The following is a 17,851-nucleotide window of genomic DNA, read 5'->3' as shown; positions in this document are numbered from 1 at the left end:
CAAAGCAGTCCCCTTAAGATGCTTAAGTTTATTGACCTTATCTGATGAGTTTACACACACCCGTGTAGTCTTTTGTTGTTAGTAGCTTGTGTAAACTGTACATTTTGAAGCTATTACGCGATGTAACATTAGACGAGTAATTCTCTAAATGCATAGGTCAATATCACAGTAGGCCCTGTGCTTTGATATTAACACCATCTACTGTAGCACGTGTTAGATATACAGCTTTACCTCAGTTCTACTCATTAGTCAGTAAGTGGTACCTTTTGTTAAGCTTGATAATAATAATACATTATGTAACATGAGTAATGATCACTTCGTATACAAACATGCATTTGTTTAGGTCATAATCCTATTTATTTTAATAATTTCTAACATATTGTGTGCATTGAATGAGATATTTTCATTCATTCTTCATATATTTTCAACATGCTTTGTTGGCATCATATAGTATTAAATTTTTTAACTCTAAATTATCTTCATTGCAAGTATGAATGCATTCAGGTAATATCTACCGATATCTCGTTTGTGTCATCATGTACCAAAGATATCACTTACCTATTGCATGTTTATTATACATGTACATTATACAATTGTTGCTTAAAGCACACATAAAGTGTACAGGGTCACTACATAATCACATTTAGCTGAAGTTGGAAGGTGAGAATGTAATACTTTTTTATATTCTCAAGTCTTTCATTGCTACTAACTCCAAAATATTCTTTTTTACAGAAGACGTTTTACAAGAAGGAAAAGCTGGTATATCAAATTTTCCAATTTGTACGGATTGTAAAAAGAAGATATATTTACAAGTAACATGACACGATGTAGATTGGTTATGCTGATTCTATCCATTTGCTTTACTTCACTGTTGCTCTGTAAGTCGTCTGCGTTTGTATTAGCATCTGACCCTAGCTTTCAAGCGTCATTATACTGTGTACATGTAATGGTAAGTATTTTACCAAAAATGCTGAGGATATTTCAAGGTTCTTTCATAAAAAAATGTAAAAGTTTGAACAAATGACACAAAAAATGTGTAACTTTCAGGTTAGTAGTCAGGTAATGGTGAGATGCTTACAGCCATATCTAAACACTGTAGAATGCTTTGTCGATATTTACTTATATTGTCACAAGTGTTGTTTGGCATCAGCTATACTTGTAAGATACGGATATTTTCTTAAAGTATTCTAATAAAGTACAAGCCTAATAATAGATATGACTTATTGCTTCAAAGTCAATACCATTAGAAATGAAAGATACATGTATTCACTTAATTCTAGCGCCAACATGAATCACTGAAAACATCAAATTTAATAGCTGTTATAGTATGGGTCATTTTATGGGATTAGTATGGTCTAATTATGGTCATGGTTTGCAAACTTTTGTGTATGAGCAAACAGTTTTATATATAGGGTTTTTGTCTATGATTGTTTACTGGTTCTACAGATTGGATTACTATAAGCTCCCAGACAACAGAACTTTTGATTAAGAAGAACAGTATTCAGTTTTTTGCTTATACCAATGTATCCGATTCCAGCCAATCCAAAACAGGTAAAAACTCTTATACTTATTTGATAACATTTTCAATATATTATTTACACTTTTAAAAAATTAATTTTTTTAAAGAGATGTTGATTTTAATTTTGAAAAGTTTCAAACTTTAAGTAGTAGTTAGAAAATAAAACCTGTTAAAATTTGAACAAGCTGAAAGCAGTATTAGGTTAACACTTTTAGGTTGAGGGGATCTCAGGCTAACCTTCACTATCAACGAAATCTTCGTTAGATACATGTTCTATATTGTTTTATCATCAGACTGTAAGAGGACAAAATAGCATTAAGGTGTCAACATTTTCTCCAATCTTATTAGCCAAATTTTAAAATGTATTCTGATAATCTTTTTAAGCCTGTGGAAAATAGGCATTCTATTGATGGTGGGAGTTTACCAAAATGGTTTTTTTGTAATTACTAATTCTAGTTTTTGTCATTTCAAGTATTAACTCAATAAATAAAAATTTGCTATCTTAGTATTTTCACCAAAATATTATAGCTTAGTTTTCTAAAGCCTATTCTATAGACCTTATAATAGAGAACTGGTTAAAGCCATATATAATTTTGAAGCATTTAAAAAGTAGTATGAACTTTGTTTTTTTAGTATTTTTTGCATATCTTTGTGGTTGTGATGTTGTTTACTTGTTAAGTATAATTAACACAGCAGTAAATTTTATGTGGTAGTTAGCCAAGTGGATAAAAGCTCTATTACTATTATCTGCTCACTTAACAATCTTCTATTTCAGCTAACTAACTTTAGTTAACAAACACGGAATCCTGTACAATGAAAAAAGTCGATAAACCTTTATTAAGATTTAGAAAGGCAAAATAATTTTGATAACATATACTGACTCTTTTCTTGTTTAATATCTTAACTTTGTAATTATTGAGAGCCAACAGAGGTAAATCTAATAAAGCCTTGCAACTGTCCTCGATTTTATGTGTATTTCATGTGTGACTTTTTGATGCCTTAGTCATTGCATATGGTGCAGCTTGGAGTTGCGCCAAAATATATAATTTGATAAACTTTTTTGGCTATGAAAATGAGTATCACTTATTGATATTTAATGATATGACAGGGTGCCAACCAGTGTGTTGCAATATCTCCATCTCTGAGGCTGTGTGTAAAAGTGTCAAAGTTAACAAAGATAAATCGCCAACAGAATTTCCTCTACAGTTTGTTTCTGGCTCCCCAGGGAGTGGAAACGATTGGATACTCTGGCTTGCATCCTTAAATAGTGAGTATTGTCTGTCTGAATTTCTACCTTGTTAATCATCTGTTTATCAAGAATAATATTTGATAATCAGCTGGGTTCTCCAGTGTTAATAATAATTTAGAAACTTCATTCAAGATTATCTGAGTCATTTGATATAAAAACTCAAATTATTGGCTTTTTGCAATTTTACAAACCCTTGAAAGTATCTTGCACATTAAAAGGCTACACAAAACCCATTTCCTGATAATTGTATGATTATTGATTAATTATTATTGATAATTGTTGATTGTATGTTAATTGCTCATAATTGTATGCTGTCAAAAACATTCATTGATTACACTCAGATTAAGAGGATAAAGTCCAAAAGTTTTAGTTTCAGCAGTGAAAATGTAGCTATATTTTAGGCGACTATACTTGTGAAATCTACGGCAAACTGCAAAGAACCCACCATTTATGGATTGGTGAGAATTCTACGAAATTTAGTAATACTATGAATAAGATGAAAAGAGAAACATCCACGTGCCTGTTCCTTAAAACCCATGAGCCGTGGTACGCAAAGAATCCTTTGGCTTATAATTCTTCTGTAAGGGCAACCTTACTCTTGCGCCATCCATATGATGCTGCAGTTGCTGAATATAAAAGGTAAGTTTTTGAATATAAAAAGTAATTTAATTAATATGAGAGGTAGTTTGCTGAATATAAAAGCAAGCGTGAATGCAAAAATTAAGTCATCGAATAAGAGGTAAGTTTTTTAAGGTCAAATGTCAGCCTGGAATAGTTTAAATTGAATTATTCTCAAAAGTTTTGTTAACTCATTTTTAGTTAACTGTTTCTTTATACAATAAAGTATAACAAACTCTTTCAAATCGGTCAAGGTATGTCAAATTAAGGTCAAAGGTCAAATTATGACTAGGTACATACAGGTACACAAGATTAGCCAAGTTTATACGCTAACTAGTTTAGAATTTATAGCACTCCGATTATTGAGTTTTTGTGCATTTATCTTTATTAATTTAGTTGCTTTACAGTTTGTAAGTAGCACCACCAACATTACAGAAAACTTAAATACTATAGACGTAAATACTAAATTCCTGCCAGCCTTGAGTGCCATTAGAGATAATCAGAGGTGCTGAGAAAGTCTTTTCACATATTGTGATCTTTTGGCATCTATAAAAGCCTTGTGAAAACTACTGATTAATTTGTATTTTTATATCAGACTTAATAATTGTTGTCATTTTAGGCGCCTCGTTTCACAACAGTCAAGCAACAATACAAAGCTATCAATTGAGGGAGTGACAATAGACAAATTCTTTAACCCTCGTACCAATTCTACCAACCCTGGTTAGTAAGAGTTTAACCTCTACACTAGTAAACTAGTTTAAAGTGGCGATCCAAACAATTTAAATGAACTTCCTAATTTAAATAGGTTATTCAACCAGTTTAAACTAGTTATCCAACCGGTTTAAACTAGTTTACTAGTTTAAAATCGGTTGATCCTAAACTAGTTTACTAGCAAAGAATGTACTAATATACTTGTCAAAAGGTAACTCAGTGTTCACAATCTGATTATCAACAAATAGCTGGTAATTACTACTATTTAATGTAATTTTATATGTAATTTTATTTTTATATTATTTTTACATTCATTATATTGACTTGACAGAGGCAGCAGCCTAAAATTCACTTGTTCCGTATTCTGAAATGTAGACAGTAGAATTTACCTTTTTATGTTAATGAAAGATATGTAGCCGCAAGAATATTATATAATCATTTTTGATATCAATTGAAGCCAGACACTCACAAAACAAAGTTGTCTTCAGTAAGAAAAGTCTGGTATTACATAACAAAAATTTGCAGCATATAAATGCACTTTTCATGTTATTTACCAAGTACTTCTTTTAAACATCAATTTGGAAAGGTTTGTTTCAGGTTGAATTGGATAAATTCAGATAGTCAATCTATAGCAATGTTATAAACATGTTGTGTCACCTACATGCATGCGCTTCAAAAAGCACGTCAATAGCAATGCATTTAAATATTAACGGCTCATGATGTAAACAGATCACATTATTTCCACTGTTTGTGTTTACCTCCAAGCGATTTATGAAGTTATACAAATATTTTGTTAACACCTTTCTACATTTATTGGCTGCAAAAACCGTTTTTGGTTTAACTATTCGTGCTAGAACACTGGCAGTCTCATGCTATTGAGAGATCATCAAATTTAATAAACATATGCACAGTTATTCCGTGGTGCTGCGAGGTATTTGAGCTGGGCAGTTGGTAGTGCGCTTGGCTAGTAATCTGCATATCTGTGTTTTATTACCGGACACTCTTAGTGTGGCTTTAGACAAAACGGACAAACACAGCTATTATTATAGTAAAAACTATTTTCTTATTTCAAGCAGCAAAAAGAAAAACAACAAATGTAAACATATAAATATAATACTGTACATTAGTAAAAAGTTTATTCTGACAAAGTCAGATTAATAGAATCTCTTATTGATGGTCAGATCTACAAGCCAGGAAGAAAAATGTAATAAAATGGTTTGAAAGTACTTAAATTATAAGTCATTTTACAGGGATATAAGCGGTAGCATAACTAGAGTAGAGTTGATGTCATTGAAGCTGGTTATGATTTCATGTGCGGCTGGCTAGACATAAAAATTGACTGCCAAATAGTAAACTCCTTTAGTAGGCATCTAACCTTGTGAACCTTGGTAATGATTTTTGTAAACTCAACCATGTCTCAGTGTCACCTATTGTTTCCAGCTTACTTGAAATACCTCACCTCCTATGCCACGTCATGGTCACACCACATGCACTACTGGCTGGAAGCATACAATGGATCACTACATGTGATGATATATAATAACGTCAGAGCTGATACTGGGAGAGAAATTGAGGAGATGCAGAGATTTTTTGGTTACCGCTTCAATGATGCCAGTCTCAGGTGAATGGAAATGTTAAACTGCCAAGTTTCAAGTTTTATATATAGTTTTATGTCAAGTTTTTAATATATATATAAAAACATTTAAATAAATGTATGTAAATAAATAAACATATATACAAGTCTTAAAGAAATTAAGTTAAAAGAGAGAAATGCAAACTCCGCAAGATGAGTATATTAAAACTACACCATCTTTGATTAAAATCATTTTGCGACAACTACCACATTGTTTTGCGCTGGGCTATGACTGATGGTTTTGGAAAGATGGCCTGGTGATGGCAGTGTCTATTAAATTTTGGAGAAGATAACTCTGCGCATGCTTGCTTTTTGATGTCAAGTCGTTCCTTTTGTTTATTGCTGCCAGTTCTGGTTTGAACATTATGTAATATTTTTCTAATAGGGATAAGTTGCAGTGTTTTGTTCTGTTGTAGAATTGGGCATGCGCTTTAGTCTCTAAGTTGTCTCAAAGTTCTTTGTCTTTCAAATTCCATATATGTGTACTAAATTCTGTCTGAATGTGTTTACTTTTCTAATTGAGTGAATTTTTTTGGTTATGTAAACAAAAGTGGAAAATGTAACAAAGAAACAGAAAGTAGATTCTAGTAAAAATAAAAAAATAAGCTAAGATAGTAAAAATACGGCGTTAAGGAGGCGTTGTTATCATACTACATGTATACCAATGATAACCAAGGGAACATATAATATTATAACATTTAAGTTCTAAGTACTAGAGGAACAGTGTAGTCAATAGAATTCTTTGGTACAATTAAAGAAAAATACGAAAAATTTGTGCTTAGTTTTTCTCAAATATCCAGGTTAGCTATTAAGATGAGCCTTTGTCAAAAGTTAAGCATTTAGGTGGCACACCAACATTTATACTGTATTCTTTTCTAGAGATCATTGCTGTAAAATGAGGTACCCTTACAATAAAATTCTAAAAAGAAAACGAAGTGATGTTGACGCTTATAAGGTGAGGTTATGAAATACTTGACATGTGTTGCTTAGATTTACTGGTCTGTACACCTGATGTAGTTCTTCGAGGTGAGGTTATGAAATCGTTGGCATGTGTAACTTTGATTTAATGGTCTGTACACCTGATGCAGTTCTTTCTGTGCTTTTCCAAGTTGCTTCCTATTATATTGTGTAGAAACATGGGATCTGAATGGTCTTTCAAAAATTGTGGCATGTGTTAGAGTTTTGTTATCTATGTTGGGTTTGCAGTTTCACTACAGCTTTGAACTAAGATATTTTATGCCATTACATGGGGTCTTTTACTTATGACGTTGATACATTTAAAAAAGTTGCTGTGTGGCTCAAATTTCAGTGTGAGTTGGAACATTCTGGAAAAAATATGCTGTTCTCTCACTAATATCTAGTTTAACGTCTATGAAGACCTTTATTTTTCATGTATCTTTTTTTTTCTTTTTCATTTTTCCAGTTTTATTTTTCTTTATGCTTGTCTTTGGCTTTGGAGTCATAATAAAGGTTAAAAATAAAAAACCTCTAACCGGCGACAAAGTGAGAACTGTCCGGCACAACCACAACAGGTATCACTGAAACTAAGTTGTACCATTCCTTTCTTTGATTATTTCCATTAGAATAATCAGCTTTGCCCCTTGGAATCGTAATTAAAATCCACTCGAAAAGGCCAAATAATGAAAACCGTCAGGCATAATCAGAATAGTGCATACCTGAAATTAAATGACACACTGATGCTGTCTTCTACCATAAGGTCAATAAAGCGTATTGTTACAGGCAAAAATTGTTTGCGTCGCTTATGTCATAATTGAAGCTAAGACAAAACTACACAAAGTATTATTTTAGATATTTTCATCAGGTGTATTTGTAACTTCGAAACGGTGTAGGTCAAAATTTTTGTAGCCTGAGGACTCTCTGTTTAAAGTTCCATCAACATATATGAAGTTAGTACGATGGTGCTACACTAGCACAGTTAATGGCATTTTAGGCTAATACACCTTTCAAAAAGTGCATTCATATAAGCTAATTTTTGAATGATTGTTGAGAATTGATTTTTAAAAATTATTCGCAATGCACGCATATACATGTACCTTCCTTTTTTGGGTTAAGTGAAAACAGTGTCAGCAGTGTAAACACACTCTTTCACAAAAGCACATTTCAAAATTAAATGATTGAATGTGAACTGCGCCCATTAAGGCATGAATATCTTTTTTCTACTTGAATTTGCATTAATATTTTTGTTTCTTGTAATGCCTATGCTTTTCACTAAACTTTCTAACATTAGAAAATTCAGAAAAGCACACATTCTACTTCACAATTTACACAAAGTTCTGCAATTCTTCTACAAAAAAATTTGAAACAAATTTGCTTAAACTTAGTTCTTGGACAGAAATTGAGAAAGTAGCTTCATCTGTACAACTTACCACTCAGCAAATGTCAAACAGGGTGTTTTCAAGTAATAATAATAACAGTACAAACTTATCTGTTTCAACAGGAAAGAATATTCCAGAGCCTCGGAGGTGTGCGTCAGAAATTAGAAGCTATAGTCAAGAAGACAAATGTCCTGTTATCTGAGCGCTACCCAAACCAAGGTCTGATGTTAGATAGAGGGTAGATAGGCTGATAGAGAATCAGCATTAAGTCTTTTAAATGATAATGTGATATTATAGGCTAAATTATAAAAGTACAAATAGATACCTTGTGTAAATTTATATCAAAACTGTACTAATAACATTTTGTGTATATTCAAGTAACGTACCTAAGAATTAAAACCAAATACTTAATGTAAAATAAAAATCCAAACTTTCTATTTCTTGAATGCTAGCTAGTTGCCTTCTCGCAAATAACGATACTTGAAAAATCAATGCTAGTTATACTTTAGTATTTTATAGCTTGTTTTTAGATAATTCTGTTTTTTCCTCACACCTCGCCCAATGATTTTATATTGTGAACTTTTATACCAAAAACCAATTTTTTACAAAGCCACAATATGTCTTTTGGCTAATTCCAATACAATGACTTATCTTTAGTCAATTGAACACCTCAAGTTCTCAACCCGCATTTGAACAAGATTTGAATTTGACAATAAAGACAAACTACTATGACAAATGGTGTTGTTACTTTTCCGCTAGGAAAAAATTGGAGATTCTTGCTAGCAGTGGCTAGTAGGCTAGTACTTGTTGTTTGTTAGTGCTGTTCAGAGCGTTAATATTAATCGGTATGGTTTCACCTTTCTTGAACTCTGTTCCCTATTTTAACAAGCCAGGACTATTAAAAATATGAAAAGACAAAGCAGTCGCTCATCCCAACTAGTTAACAATGAAAGCAATTAAATATATTCATCAGGATTCTCTATTTATTATTAAAACATTAATAAACCCACGCAGAGTGTTGGACACAAAAAAAACATTTTGTCGTACTAAACTGTCAATTTTGTCATAAAACATTATTTCTGTGAAAAGCTAAACCAGAAATTGGTTGCGGATGCAAAACTTACAAAGAATTTGAGCTCAATGCCAATTTAGGTAAGCCGTGTGCTTTGACTTTAGCTTAAAAAGAGTTATGTTGTCTTAAATAATAAAATTATTGGCATTACTTTGTAGCGGATTTTGTCCTATTTTAAATGGTGTATACTGCAGTAATAAATTTTAGAGCCACTGAAAATGACAGTTACTTTAGCTAAAGTTAATGTTGTGGTCTCTCCATTGAAAATTATATACAAGTAAAAAGTCCTGTTTGTTTGGAAACTGGTGTTTTTGTTTCTGGTTTTGGTCACGAGACTCTCCACTACTTAGCACTGCAGAACCCTGGATAAAGCTAATAAATCCAACCAATACACTAGAAATTGCTAGATTTATTATTCCATAAATTTGTTATTACGTTCAAGTAGTACAATAGTTATAAGGAATGGTCCAAATTATTTTTTCGCTCTCAGTAAGTTACTAGCAGTAATATTGTATTAACGAATAGTAAACGATATTAAAGTGGTATTATAAAAGGCAGATAAACAAGTAATGAGCCTTCACTATAAACCCAAACACTGTCACATTTGTTTAAAATGATAATCAAAGAAGAAATGTCATCAAACAAACTTTCTAATCACTACTACTATCCTGTCAACTTCTCCCCTATGAGGTTGCAGTGTGGTAGCTTTTGAACATTTATGGACAGATACATGACCTGAATTTGAGTAAACCAGTTTGTTTTTTGAGAAATGATACTTTCTTGCAGGTACTTGCAATTTATTATGGTAAAGAAGCCAGTTGAAGCACGATAGTTATTGATTGTTTGACAAAAATCATAAGAGTTATAGAAAAGATACATTTAGACAATGCAGCTATAATTATGTTGATTTATTGCACAATTAACATGGAAAATCACTAGTAAACGCTGGTCTACCAAGAAATTGACAATAATGCGACAGCTACTATCAACACCTCAGTTCTGACTTGCTCAGTTTTTCAGTTACCGATTGTCTCTTTGAACTTCTGTTAAACTAGACGCTTATGTAGCAGATAGCAACACATCAACATTTATTAAAATAACAAGAAAAATAATTTTCTAAGTTCAAAGCACATCTTTCATGAATTGTGTTTCACATACACAACAAAGTAATTGGCCATATTTTTACAGTAGCCAGAAGTAGCTTACACATGTGTTGTTACTGATAGTACCATGATTGCTGATTTTGTATTATTTATTTGTTAATTGACCCTCTTTTTCAACTTCATCAGGAGCAACCTTATTTGATGGTTTCCTGATTCCTATTTTATTTTGTACAAAAGAAGTGAGTCCAACAACGAACGAGCAGTAGCCAGAAATAACCAGTAGTAGCTTTATCCAACCTCCATATGAGGCATAAAAAGGTTTTGTTTTTTCTTTAGGCTGAGTATGTTGTCTTGGAATATGGGTGACATCACAATTGTGTTGCAATTCACTGCTAAAGTTTGCCTTTAACGTTTTTCTAACGCATTCACCATATAAGCACCAGTGTTCACTGTCTCTGCATGGCATTCCGTTCAAAACCGGAGTAGATTTGCTGACTCTACATTTGGATCTTCTGCTACTACCAATGCATGGCACACCCTTACAAACATCAGCTTCATTATGATAGAAACAAGTCTGGTAGCCACTTCCTTCTGTGAATGCGCAAAACTCATCAGGTGTCAACAGTTCACCAAGTTTTTTTTCGTCAGCTAGTGGCAGCAGAGGGTCATTCCCTGTCGCATATGGTTTTAAAACGCATTGAGCAGAAAGAAGATGGTTATATATTTGTGAGAGGCTACAACATGAGAAAACAAATGCTAGCTCAGGATTATCTTTGTTAAAAGTCCAGCCCATAAGCATATTGGTGGTAGATCCACAATCCGCATAAACACCATCATGCTCCGACCCAAAAATATGCCCGAGTTCATGCGCTAATGTAAAGAAGGAGATGTATCCAAAACGTTCTTCGACCAGTCCTATTTTATACTTGGTGCACGCGCTAGCGGGAAAAGCACCACCTATTGTGGTAAGACCATTTTTGCCTTGAATATCATGACCAACAAAAGCAATAGTAGCAGCGAATGTTTGTTCTTTTTGTCCTTGTGCTTTTCTAGACAAGGTCAAAGCAGCAGTAATAGCCTCAGTTAGCTTTAGAACTAAGCCATTTTCTGTATTGTCTGTGTAGTTATGAAAATATGACTTATTTTTTATTTGTGGTATGACTTGCAGATCAACAAGTGAAAGATCTATACGAATCTGTTCGCTGTCTATATCTGCAAATAGCTGTCGTAGAGCATTCACCATATTTAAATAGTAATCTCGAATATTTTGACAAAGGTTCGTGGTTGTTATTGGCTTCTGACAACAGTTTGGATACTGTCTTCGACAAAGTTCTATCACTGTTTCGCTGTCAATCATAACCAGGAGCGATACATAAAAAGTTTGATTGTTATACGTTGATTTTGGAAAATTACTCCCAACTAATTCATCCGCTAGTGACCTTTTAGCAATATAACGTTCCAGTAGAAAGTGATCGAAGAGATCATAAGATGCAGCATAAGTCGGCAATGACCTCTCCATGAGTTGGCAAACATCCTTGTTACAGGAGAACTCTATTATTGTTTTATCAGTTGTAATGCGAAATCCTGTTGTGATAATCAAGTCATCTTCCCTAATGGCCATAAATGTCCTTCGTTCATCATCGTGACAATAAAGAACTCTTTGGCTCTCTCTAGCCGATCTGTTAGATGACCTAGATGATCGAACGACAAAAGCATATTTTATATCCTGTTTGTTCAACTCATAAATCTTAACGTAGAAAAGTAAGCGATGTAGAGCTTTCTCTGGTAAAACAGCCAGTTTTTCTACGTTCACCTTGTATGTGATCCAGGCTTTGATTAGATTCGAACTCAACAAAAGAGAGAGAAATACCAACACCTTAAACATCGTCGACAAGACACAAAACTATTATACAATAATTCCAAAATTGTGCAACAATGGGTGAATAAATCATTGTATACTGGTTGGCATATTTTTAATACAGTGCTGACTGTTGACAGCCATGAAGTATATTAGTTTATACACCTACTAGCTAAATCAAAAAGTTTTCGAACAAAAAACTTGTTTTTAATCGACATATACAACATTTACCTTTCTAACTTTTAAATGAAGGTGTTTATTTTTCTGTACACTATAAGTTTAATTAAGTTTATGCGAGATATACATATGTTTATAGCACAATTTGGGATGGTCTGGGCACTTATTTTTTAGCAGTTCAAGCGTGCAAGCTGAAGGTTGAAGACTGCGTATTTTGATCAATTGCTATGAAGGATTGTTAGGTGTTATAACTATGTAAACAATTATTTCGCACTATGGCAAGGTGACCGCATAGCGTAGGGGTTAGTGTGCCTGTCTGCCACAGTGAAGTTTTGTGCAAAAGTTTGAACAAGGCTGCTAAAGCTTAGCCAATGTATACGGTGAATATATGAAGAAGGCTGCTAAACACAAAACATGTAATGTTATCTCAAGGTTTCTAATTGGTCAGATTTTACTATTGCGAACTTATTATCCACATATACTACCAGTCCACTGTTAGAATGAATCATTCTTTTTCCTCCCATAATTCTTTGAAAAGAACCTGAATCAAATCTGTCATTCATCTTTATTGCACCATGTATCCAGACAAGATAAAGGGCAATAACGAGGGTGACAATAGCCGAGGATGTCCTCAAAAGTCATAAACAAGTTGAAACCCAAATCGCTGTTAACATGTTAACATTATCAACAATATTCATGCAGTATTGAAAAGTAACCAAGCTAAAGCATATTGATTTGAAACCCTCAAACCATAACTGGCTCGCACAACACTTTGGTTAATATCAAAGCCCTAAATCTGCAAAGTACTTATGAATATAAGCTATATACTTTCCAGCAACATATAGCAAAAGACATCAGTGCCAAAGAATTGTGCAAAATCTTTCTACGAGTATCATCTTTCCGTACCAAAACAATCGGAGAGGTTGAGGAAAGTTTATGCAGAGGCAGCCTGTCCATCATAGTGGGATCAGATTCTACTTGATATTTGCAACACGGATCTGGCTGCCAAGAGATCAAATATACACCAGCGCATACGAAGCTTGTGCAACCTAATGGAATAATTATATAGAGTTTGTCTGTACGAGTAGAGACAGCTAGGGTCGAGAGTCCGCACAAAACAGCAGTTTTATGTAGAAAGTTTCCAAGAGAAATCCAGCGCGCTGTTTCTAGTCCTAATTGTAAGGGTTCGATAACAATGGTGTTGGATTCCACCTCCAACGCATGATCAAGCTCCGCTTCAAATTCTTCATCACCTGATTGGTCATAGACCTCCCGGATAATGAGATATTCTGGCCTATATAAACAAAATGAATTTCTATTAATAAATCATTCAGGAGAGTAGGTTTGTTATCCAAAATAATAGTGTTAGAAACCAATGCGATACAACATTTTTACATCTACCCTGGGAGTTTAGCAAGCAGGCCCACAACAAATAACAGTATCACAACACAAATCACTTTCTCACAAAAATACTTTGCAGTATGTTTGTATATTTCATCAAGCTGAAGTGATAAAAGCAAAACTACTGTCATGCTCTCCAAATCAGCAGCCCATATGAAACTGCCTAAGCCGCGAACTACTTTATAGTATAAATTAGTATAGTATATAGCTAAATCGTAGAAAAATGTAGCCCATCGTACTCATGGCGTGTAACCAATAAATAAATAATATATCACTAATAAATAACCTTTACACAAATAAATAATTACGATTAACACAGCAGACTTGCATCTGAGTACCTTTAATTCTAAACAGCTATGAAGAAAGTGACGAACTCGTTTCTTTACATCTGCCAGTATTTAGAAAAATAAGATGACTCCCAAATGCAAATAATAAACCAAGAATTTTGTCAAAAATCAAACGAGCCCTAATTACTGATGAGCCCTAATTAAAATGTGACCAAGTACTAAACATCGTCTACATATAAAAATGTCCTAATTACCGGTCAAAATGCCAAGTATTTGTTATTCAACAAAATGATACGGAAATGGTACGCCAGATACTATGGTCTGTAAATTTCAATTTTTATGACTAATTTTGACAGAATTATTTGTTAATTTTATTCTTACAAGACAATTTCCTCGCATCAAAACACTGTGAATACAAGCATTATCATGAAACATTACATATGTTTTACTATAATATTATTAAATCTATCGATAATTTGGCAAAGAGGTAAACGATAGGATAAGTTCAAGAAGAGGACAAAGCATCTTAGTACTCTCTACATTTGTAGAAGTTTTTTTTTACAAAAGTCTACATATTTTGTAAAAACAATCTTCCTACTGAGTTCCATCTAATCTGCAGGAGTTGGGTTGGTAGGAATAGTAATTTAAGGTCGGATGGCCTTCCTGTCACCACCAGTGGTACTTTTTACAAAATGAATTGCAGCATGTTGTTCACAACTCAGGTGGTCTATATCACCAGCCTCAGCTGCCCACAAAAATGATTATGAGGGTGACAGCAATAATGACCACAGCTCTTGCTTTTCATCGACTTTTGCTACTGCCCATCCGCAAATGAGCCTCATGATTATAAAGTGTTTCAAGATGAAATTACTCTCATTGAATATGAAGTCTTCTGTTTTGGGTATATAAGACAGAAGACTTCGTATTCAACAAGAGTCATTGGCTTGTGAAACAAGTTATAATCGTACGACTCATTTGTGCATAAGATGCAGCAGAAGTCGATGACAACCAAGAGCTATGGTCTTTATAGTCGTAGCCAATTGTCTAATTGACTAACCAAAAGACTGAATACATGAGACAGGATGTTATTGCCACAGTTATTATTTGTTTGAAGCTTTGGTGAAATACTGCTCAAAATAGCTTAATATCCTTCATAAAACCATATCTTGCTATACCAATTTAAGTACGAACACATTGTCATTGTATCTAATTCCTCAAAAAAACTTTGCTAAGTGATGGCAGTCTAGAGGTGAAAAAGATTAGGGAAAATATAGTGACCCAGCTGTTGGATATGTGGGCCTATACCCGGGGCATCTGAGATTGAAAGACAAACCTTGCGGACATATCCAAAGCAGAAGGTCAAAAACTAGCAGTAAATAAAAAGATGAGTAATGACCCACAAAAACTTCAAAGATGTTAGCTCGTGATCCAAAATTATTTCAGTCATAGACAAGTGAAAGACTGTTGAAATTTGATATGTCACCAAGACTTCCCATTATAGTTGCTGCGATTGTACTATTTTATAGGTCATTTTATATGTTGTATGTAATAATATCTATCAATAATAGCGATTCTGGACAGTAAGTTGTAACTAATCGGCATTAGCAAGGCCAGTCTGGTAATTGTCGCCAGCAGTGCAGTAAGTCTGGGTGAAGACTCACTTCTGAGATCGACTTTCACCAGGCTCTCTCTCAGGAGAGCTATGGCCAAGTTGGTCACTCAAAGGCCACATGTATACATAGAACTCAAATTTATACCATTACATTTTGGCAAATATTGAACGGCTACTGTGATGAAATCAGATTGGACTTTAAAATCAAGGGGAATTTTTTACTTGGAAAAAATCCTTAATTGTCTTTTGCTGTCTTATAATTGGCCTCCTGATGCGATATTGTTTACAACACAAATTGTAACCCTTTGATTTAAACTGGAAAGCTACTCAAGTTCGACAAATCCAACATTTGAATAGCTGTAAGCAGAGATGTAATAGCCAGTTTGGGTTTCACTGCCGTTGATGTGACTTATAGCTAACTTCACAATTTGCCCTAAGCTTTTTTATTCCATTCCAGCAGATTTCCAACTTATGACGTTGATCTACGCCGAAAAAATGTAGTGAAACTCGCCCTTCAGTATGAGCAAGAACATCCTGCATACATTACTATGTTGTCATATTAGTATCTAGTTTTACCTCCATAATAATCGTCCTTTTATTCTTTGAGGCATTACCATTAAAAGACAAAACAAGTGCTGCTATGTATTTACTGTATATAAAACCTAAACATAATGATTTAACCGAATGCAGCCTCTTACAAAATAACATCCAGTAAATATGTATCAGTCTCTGTATGGAGTTTAAGCGAATGGTTGCGGCGCAAACCAAGTCTGAAAGTCTTTAGGTCCCTTGTTTATAATATAGTAAAACGGAATGGTAAGATGTGAGCATGCAAAAATCTATGTTGGAAAGATTCTTGATCTTGAACTATTCAACAAAAAGTAGTTTGGTGACTAAAATTATCACTAGTAGAATCAAACAAGCAATGATCAAATCTTTTAGGTTCCATTTATCATAATTGGTCAAACTAAAATCAATCAGTTTCGTTTCATCTTGAACCTGTCAATCAGTCCGAACTGAATAACTTATTCTTGATTAACTGGAATGTAGAGGCGCAGTGAGAAAATATTTGAATCCAAATGTGTAATTCTTTCAAAAAGTTATAACTGAGCGATTAATGGCACAAAACTTAAAGTGATAAATAACTTAAATGAACTATCGAGTCGACCTGAATCAATGTTTAAAACGGTAATTGTGCGAGCAAGATTCTGTGATTACTATTGTCGATTATGCTTATCGATGAGTAAATCGGAAAAAAATTAGAAGCCAAAAGTCTGCAACAACCTTCTGATATTTGAAACTATATAATTATATCAACTTGACAAAGTACAAATATTTATATAATCCTAAATAATAAATGGTTTCAAACTAAGCATTAGCAACTTGATAGCAAACTGATAGCAAATTGCATGCGTTTATTTCTCAAAAATTAACTATTGCCCAATATATCATTTGGACATCGATTGAATGCTCGATAAATAAAGTGAATACATACTTGGCCATGTAAACTATTGAGCATCAAACTAATTAAAACTGCGAGAGTGCAGTTCGATTTGCTAAACGTGTACCCTGCACACTAAAATTAACGGGTCGATTAAACAGCTTTATGATACGATTTTACAATGTAATAATCAGCATTTCGAACCGTGCGAAATCTTCTTTAGCCTTAGTTCTTTGTTGTCGGAGGAATGATTAGAAGAGCGGGTTGTGGTCCCATAATACGTTGTTGCTTCCATTTATGAAAAAATGGGACAACTAGTCCAGGCCATTGTCGGTGTAGCCAAAAGTCTCGCGAGCAAAACCGGAAACAAATGCAATAGTTTCCGAACAAACAGGCCGCTTCATACAATCTTTAATGGAGAGACCACAACATCAACAAACAAAAATCTTGTTGTATCATTGTAAACTTCTTGGTAGACCAGCTGCTCACTAGTGTTTTCCCTATATTAATTGTGTAATGTATCAACATAATTGTGACAGTATTGCCTAATTGTATCTCTTTTATTGCTCCTACGATTTTTACCAAACAGTCAAGAACTATAGTGCTTTCAACTGGCTTCTTTACCCTGATAAACTGCAAGTGTTGTATGGCAAGAAAGTACATCACTCAAAGAACAAACCGGTTTACTCACACTTAGATCATGTATCTGTATATAAATATCAAAAAGCTACCACTTTGCGACCTCATAGGGGAAAAGTTGACAGGATAGTAATAGAGATTAGAAAGTTTGTTTGATGACATTTCTTCTTTGATTATCATTCCAATCTGCTGGGA

General features: G+C 33.7%; 2 protein-coding genes across 2 annotated transcripts; one reads left to right on the top strand and one right to left on the bottom strand.

The window, feature by feature from the left end:
- The first annotated feature begins 757 nt into the window (after positions 1-757).
- LOC137387831 (WSCD family member CG9164-like) lies at positions 758-8,771 on the top strand. Its single transcript, XM_068074343.1, has 8 exons — positions 758-878; positions 1,447-1,551; positions 2,628-2,786; positions 3,170-3,407; positions 4,006-4,106; positions 5,538-5,718; positions 6,610-6,685; positions 8,189-8,771. The coding sequence occupies exons 1-8, from the start codon at positions 818-820 to the stop codon at positions 8,306-8,308; spliced, it is 1,041 nt and encodes a 346-aa protein (XP_067930444.1). The 5' UTR covers positions 758-817; the 3' UTR covers positions 8,309-8,771.
- Positions 8,772-12,822: 4,051 nt separating this feature from the next.
- Positions 12,823-17,169, bottom strand: LOC137387746 (transmembrane protein 11, mitochondrial-like). Its single transcript, XM_068074248.1, has 2 exons — positions 17,072-17,169; positions 12,823-13,570 (listed from the first exon to the last, which is right to left on the bottom strand). The coding sequence occupies exons 1-2, from the start codon at positions 17,077-17,079 to the stop codon at positions 13,084-13,086; spliced, it is 495 nt and encodes a 164-aa protein (XP_067930349.1). The 5' UTR covers positions 17,080-17,169; the 3' UTR covers positions 12,823-13,083.
- Between the last annotated feature and the right edge of the window lie 682 nt (positions 17,170-17,851).

Source organism: Watersipora subatra, chromosome 2 (genome assembly GCF_963576615.1).
Source record: "Watersipora subatra chromosome 2, tzWatSuba1.1, whole genome shotgun sequence".
NCBI lineage: Eukaryota > Metazoa > Bryozoa > Gymnolaemata > Cheilostomatida > Watersiporidae > Watersipora > Watersipora subatra.
Note: the sequence above shows the minus strand (reverse complement) of the source record. Positions and strands in the feature narration are given on the sequence as shown.

Bases quoted from the DNA above. Each gene is read 5' to 3' on its own strand.
- LOC137387831 (XM_068074343.1), top strand. From the start codon at position 818: ATGACACGATGTAGATTGGTTATGCTGATTCTATCCATTTGCTTTACT. The intron at 4,107-5,537 runs GTTAGTAAGAGT...TATTGTTTCCAG, and splicing joins TACCAATTCTACCAACCCTG to CTTACTTGAAATACCTCACC. The intron at 5,719-6,609 runs GTGAATGGAAAT...ATTCTTTTCTAG, and splicing joins TTCAATGATGCCAGTCTCAG to AGATCATTGCTGTAAAATGA.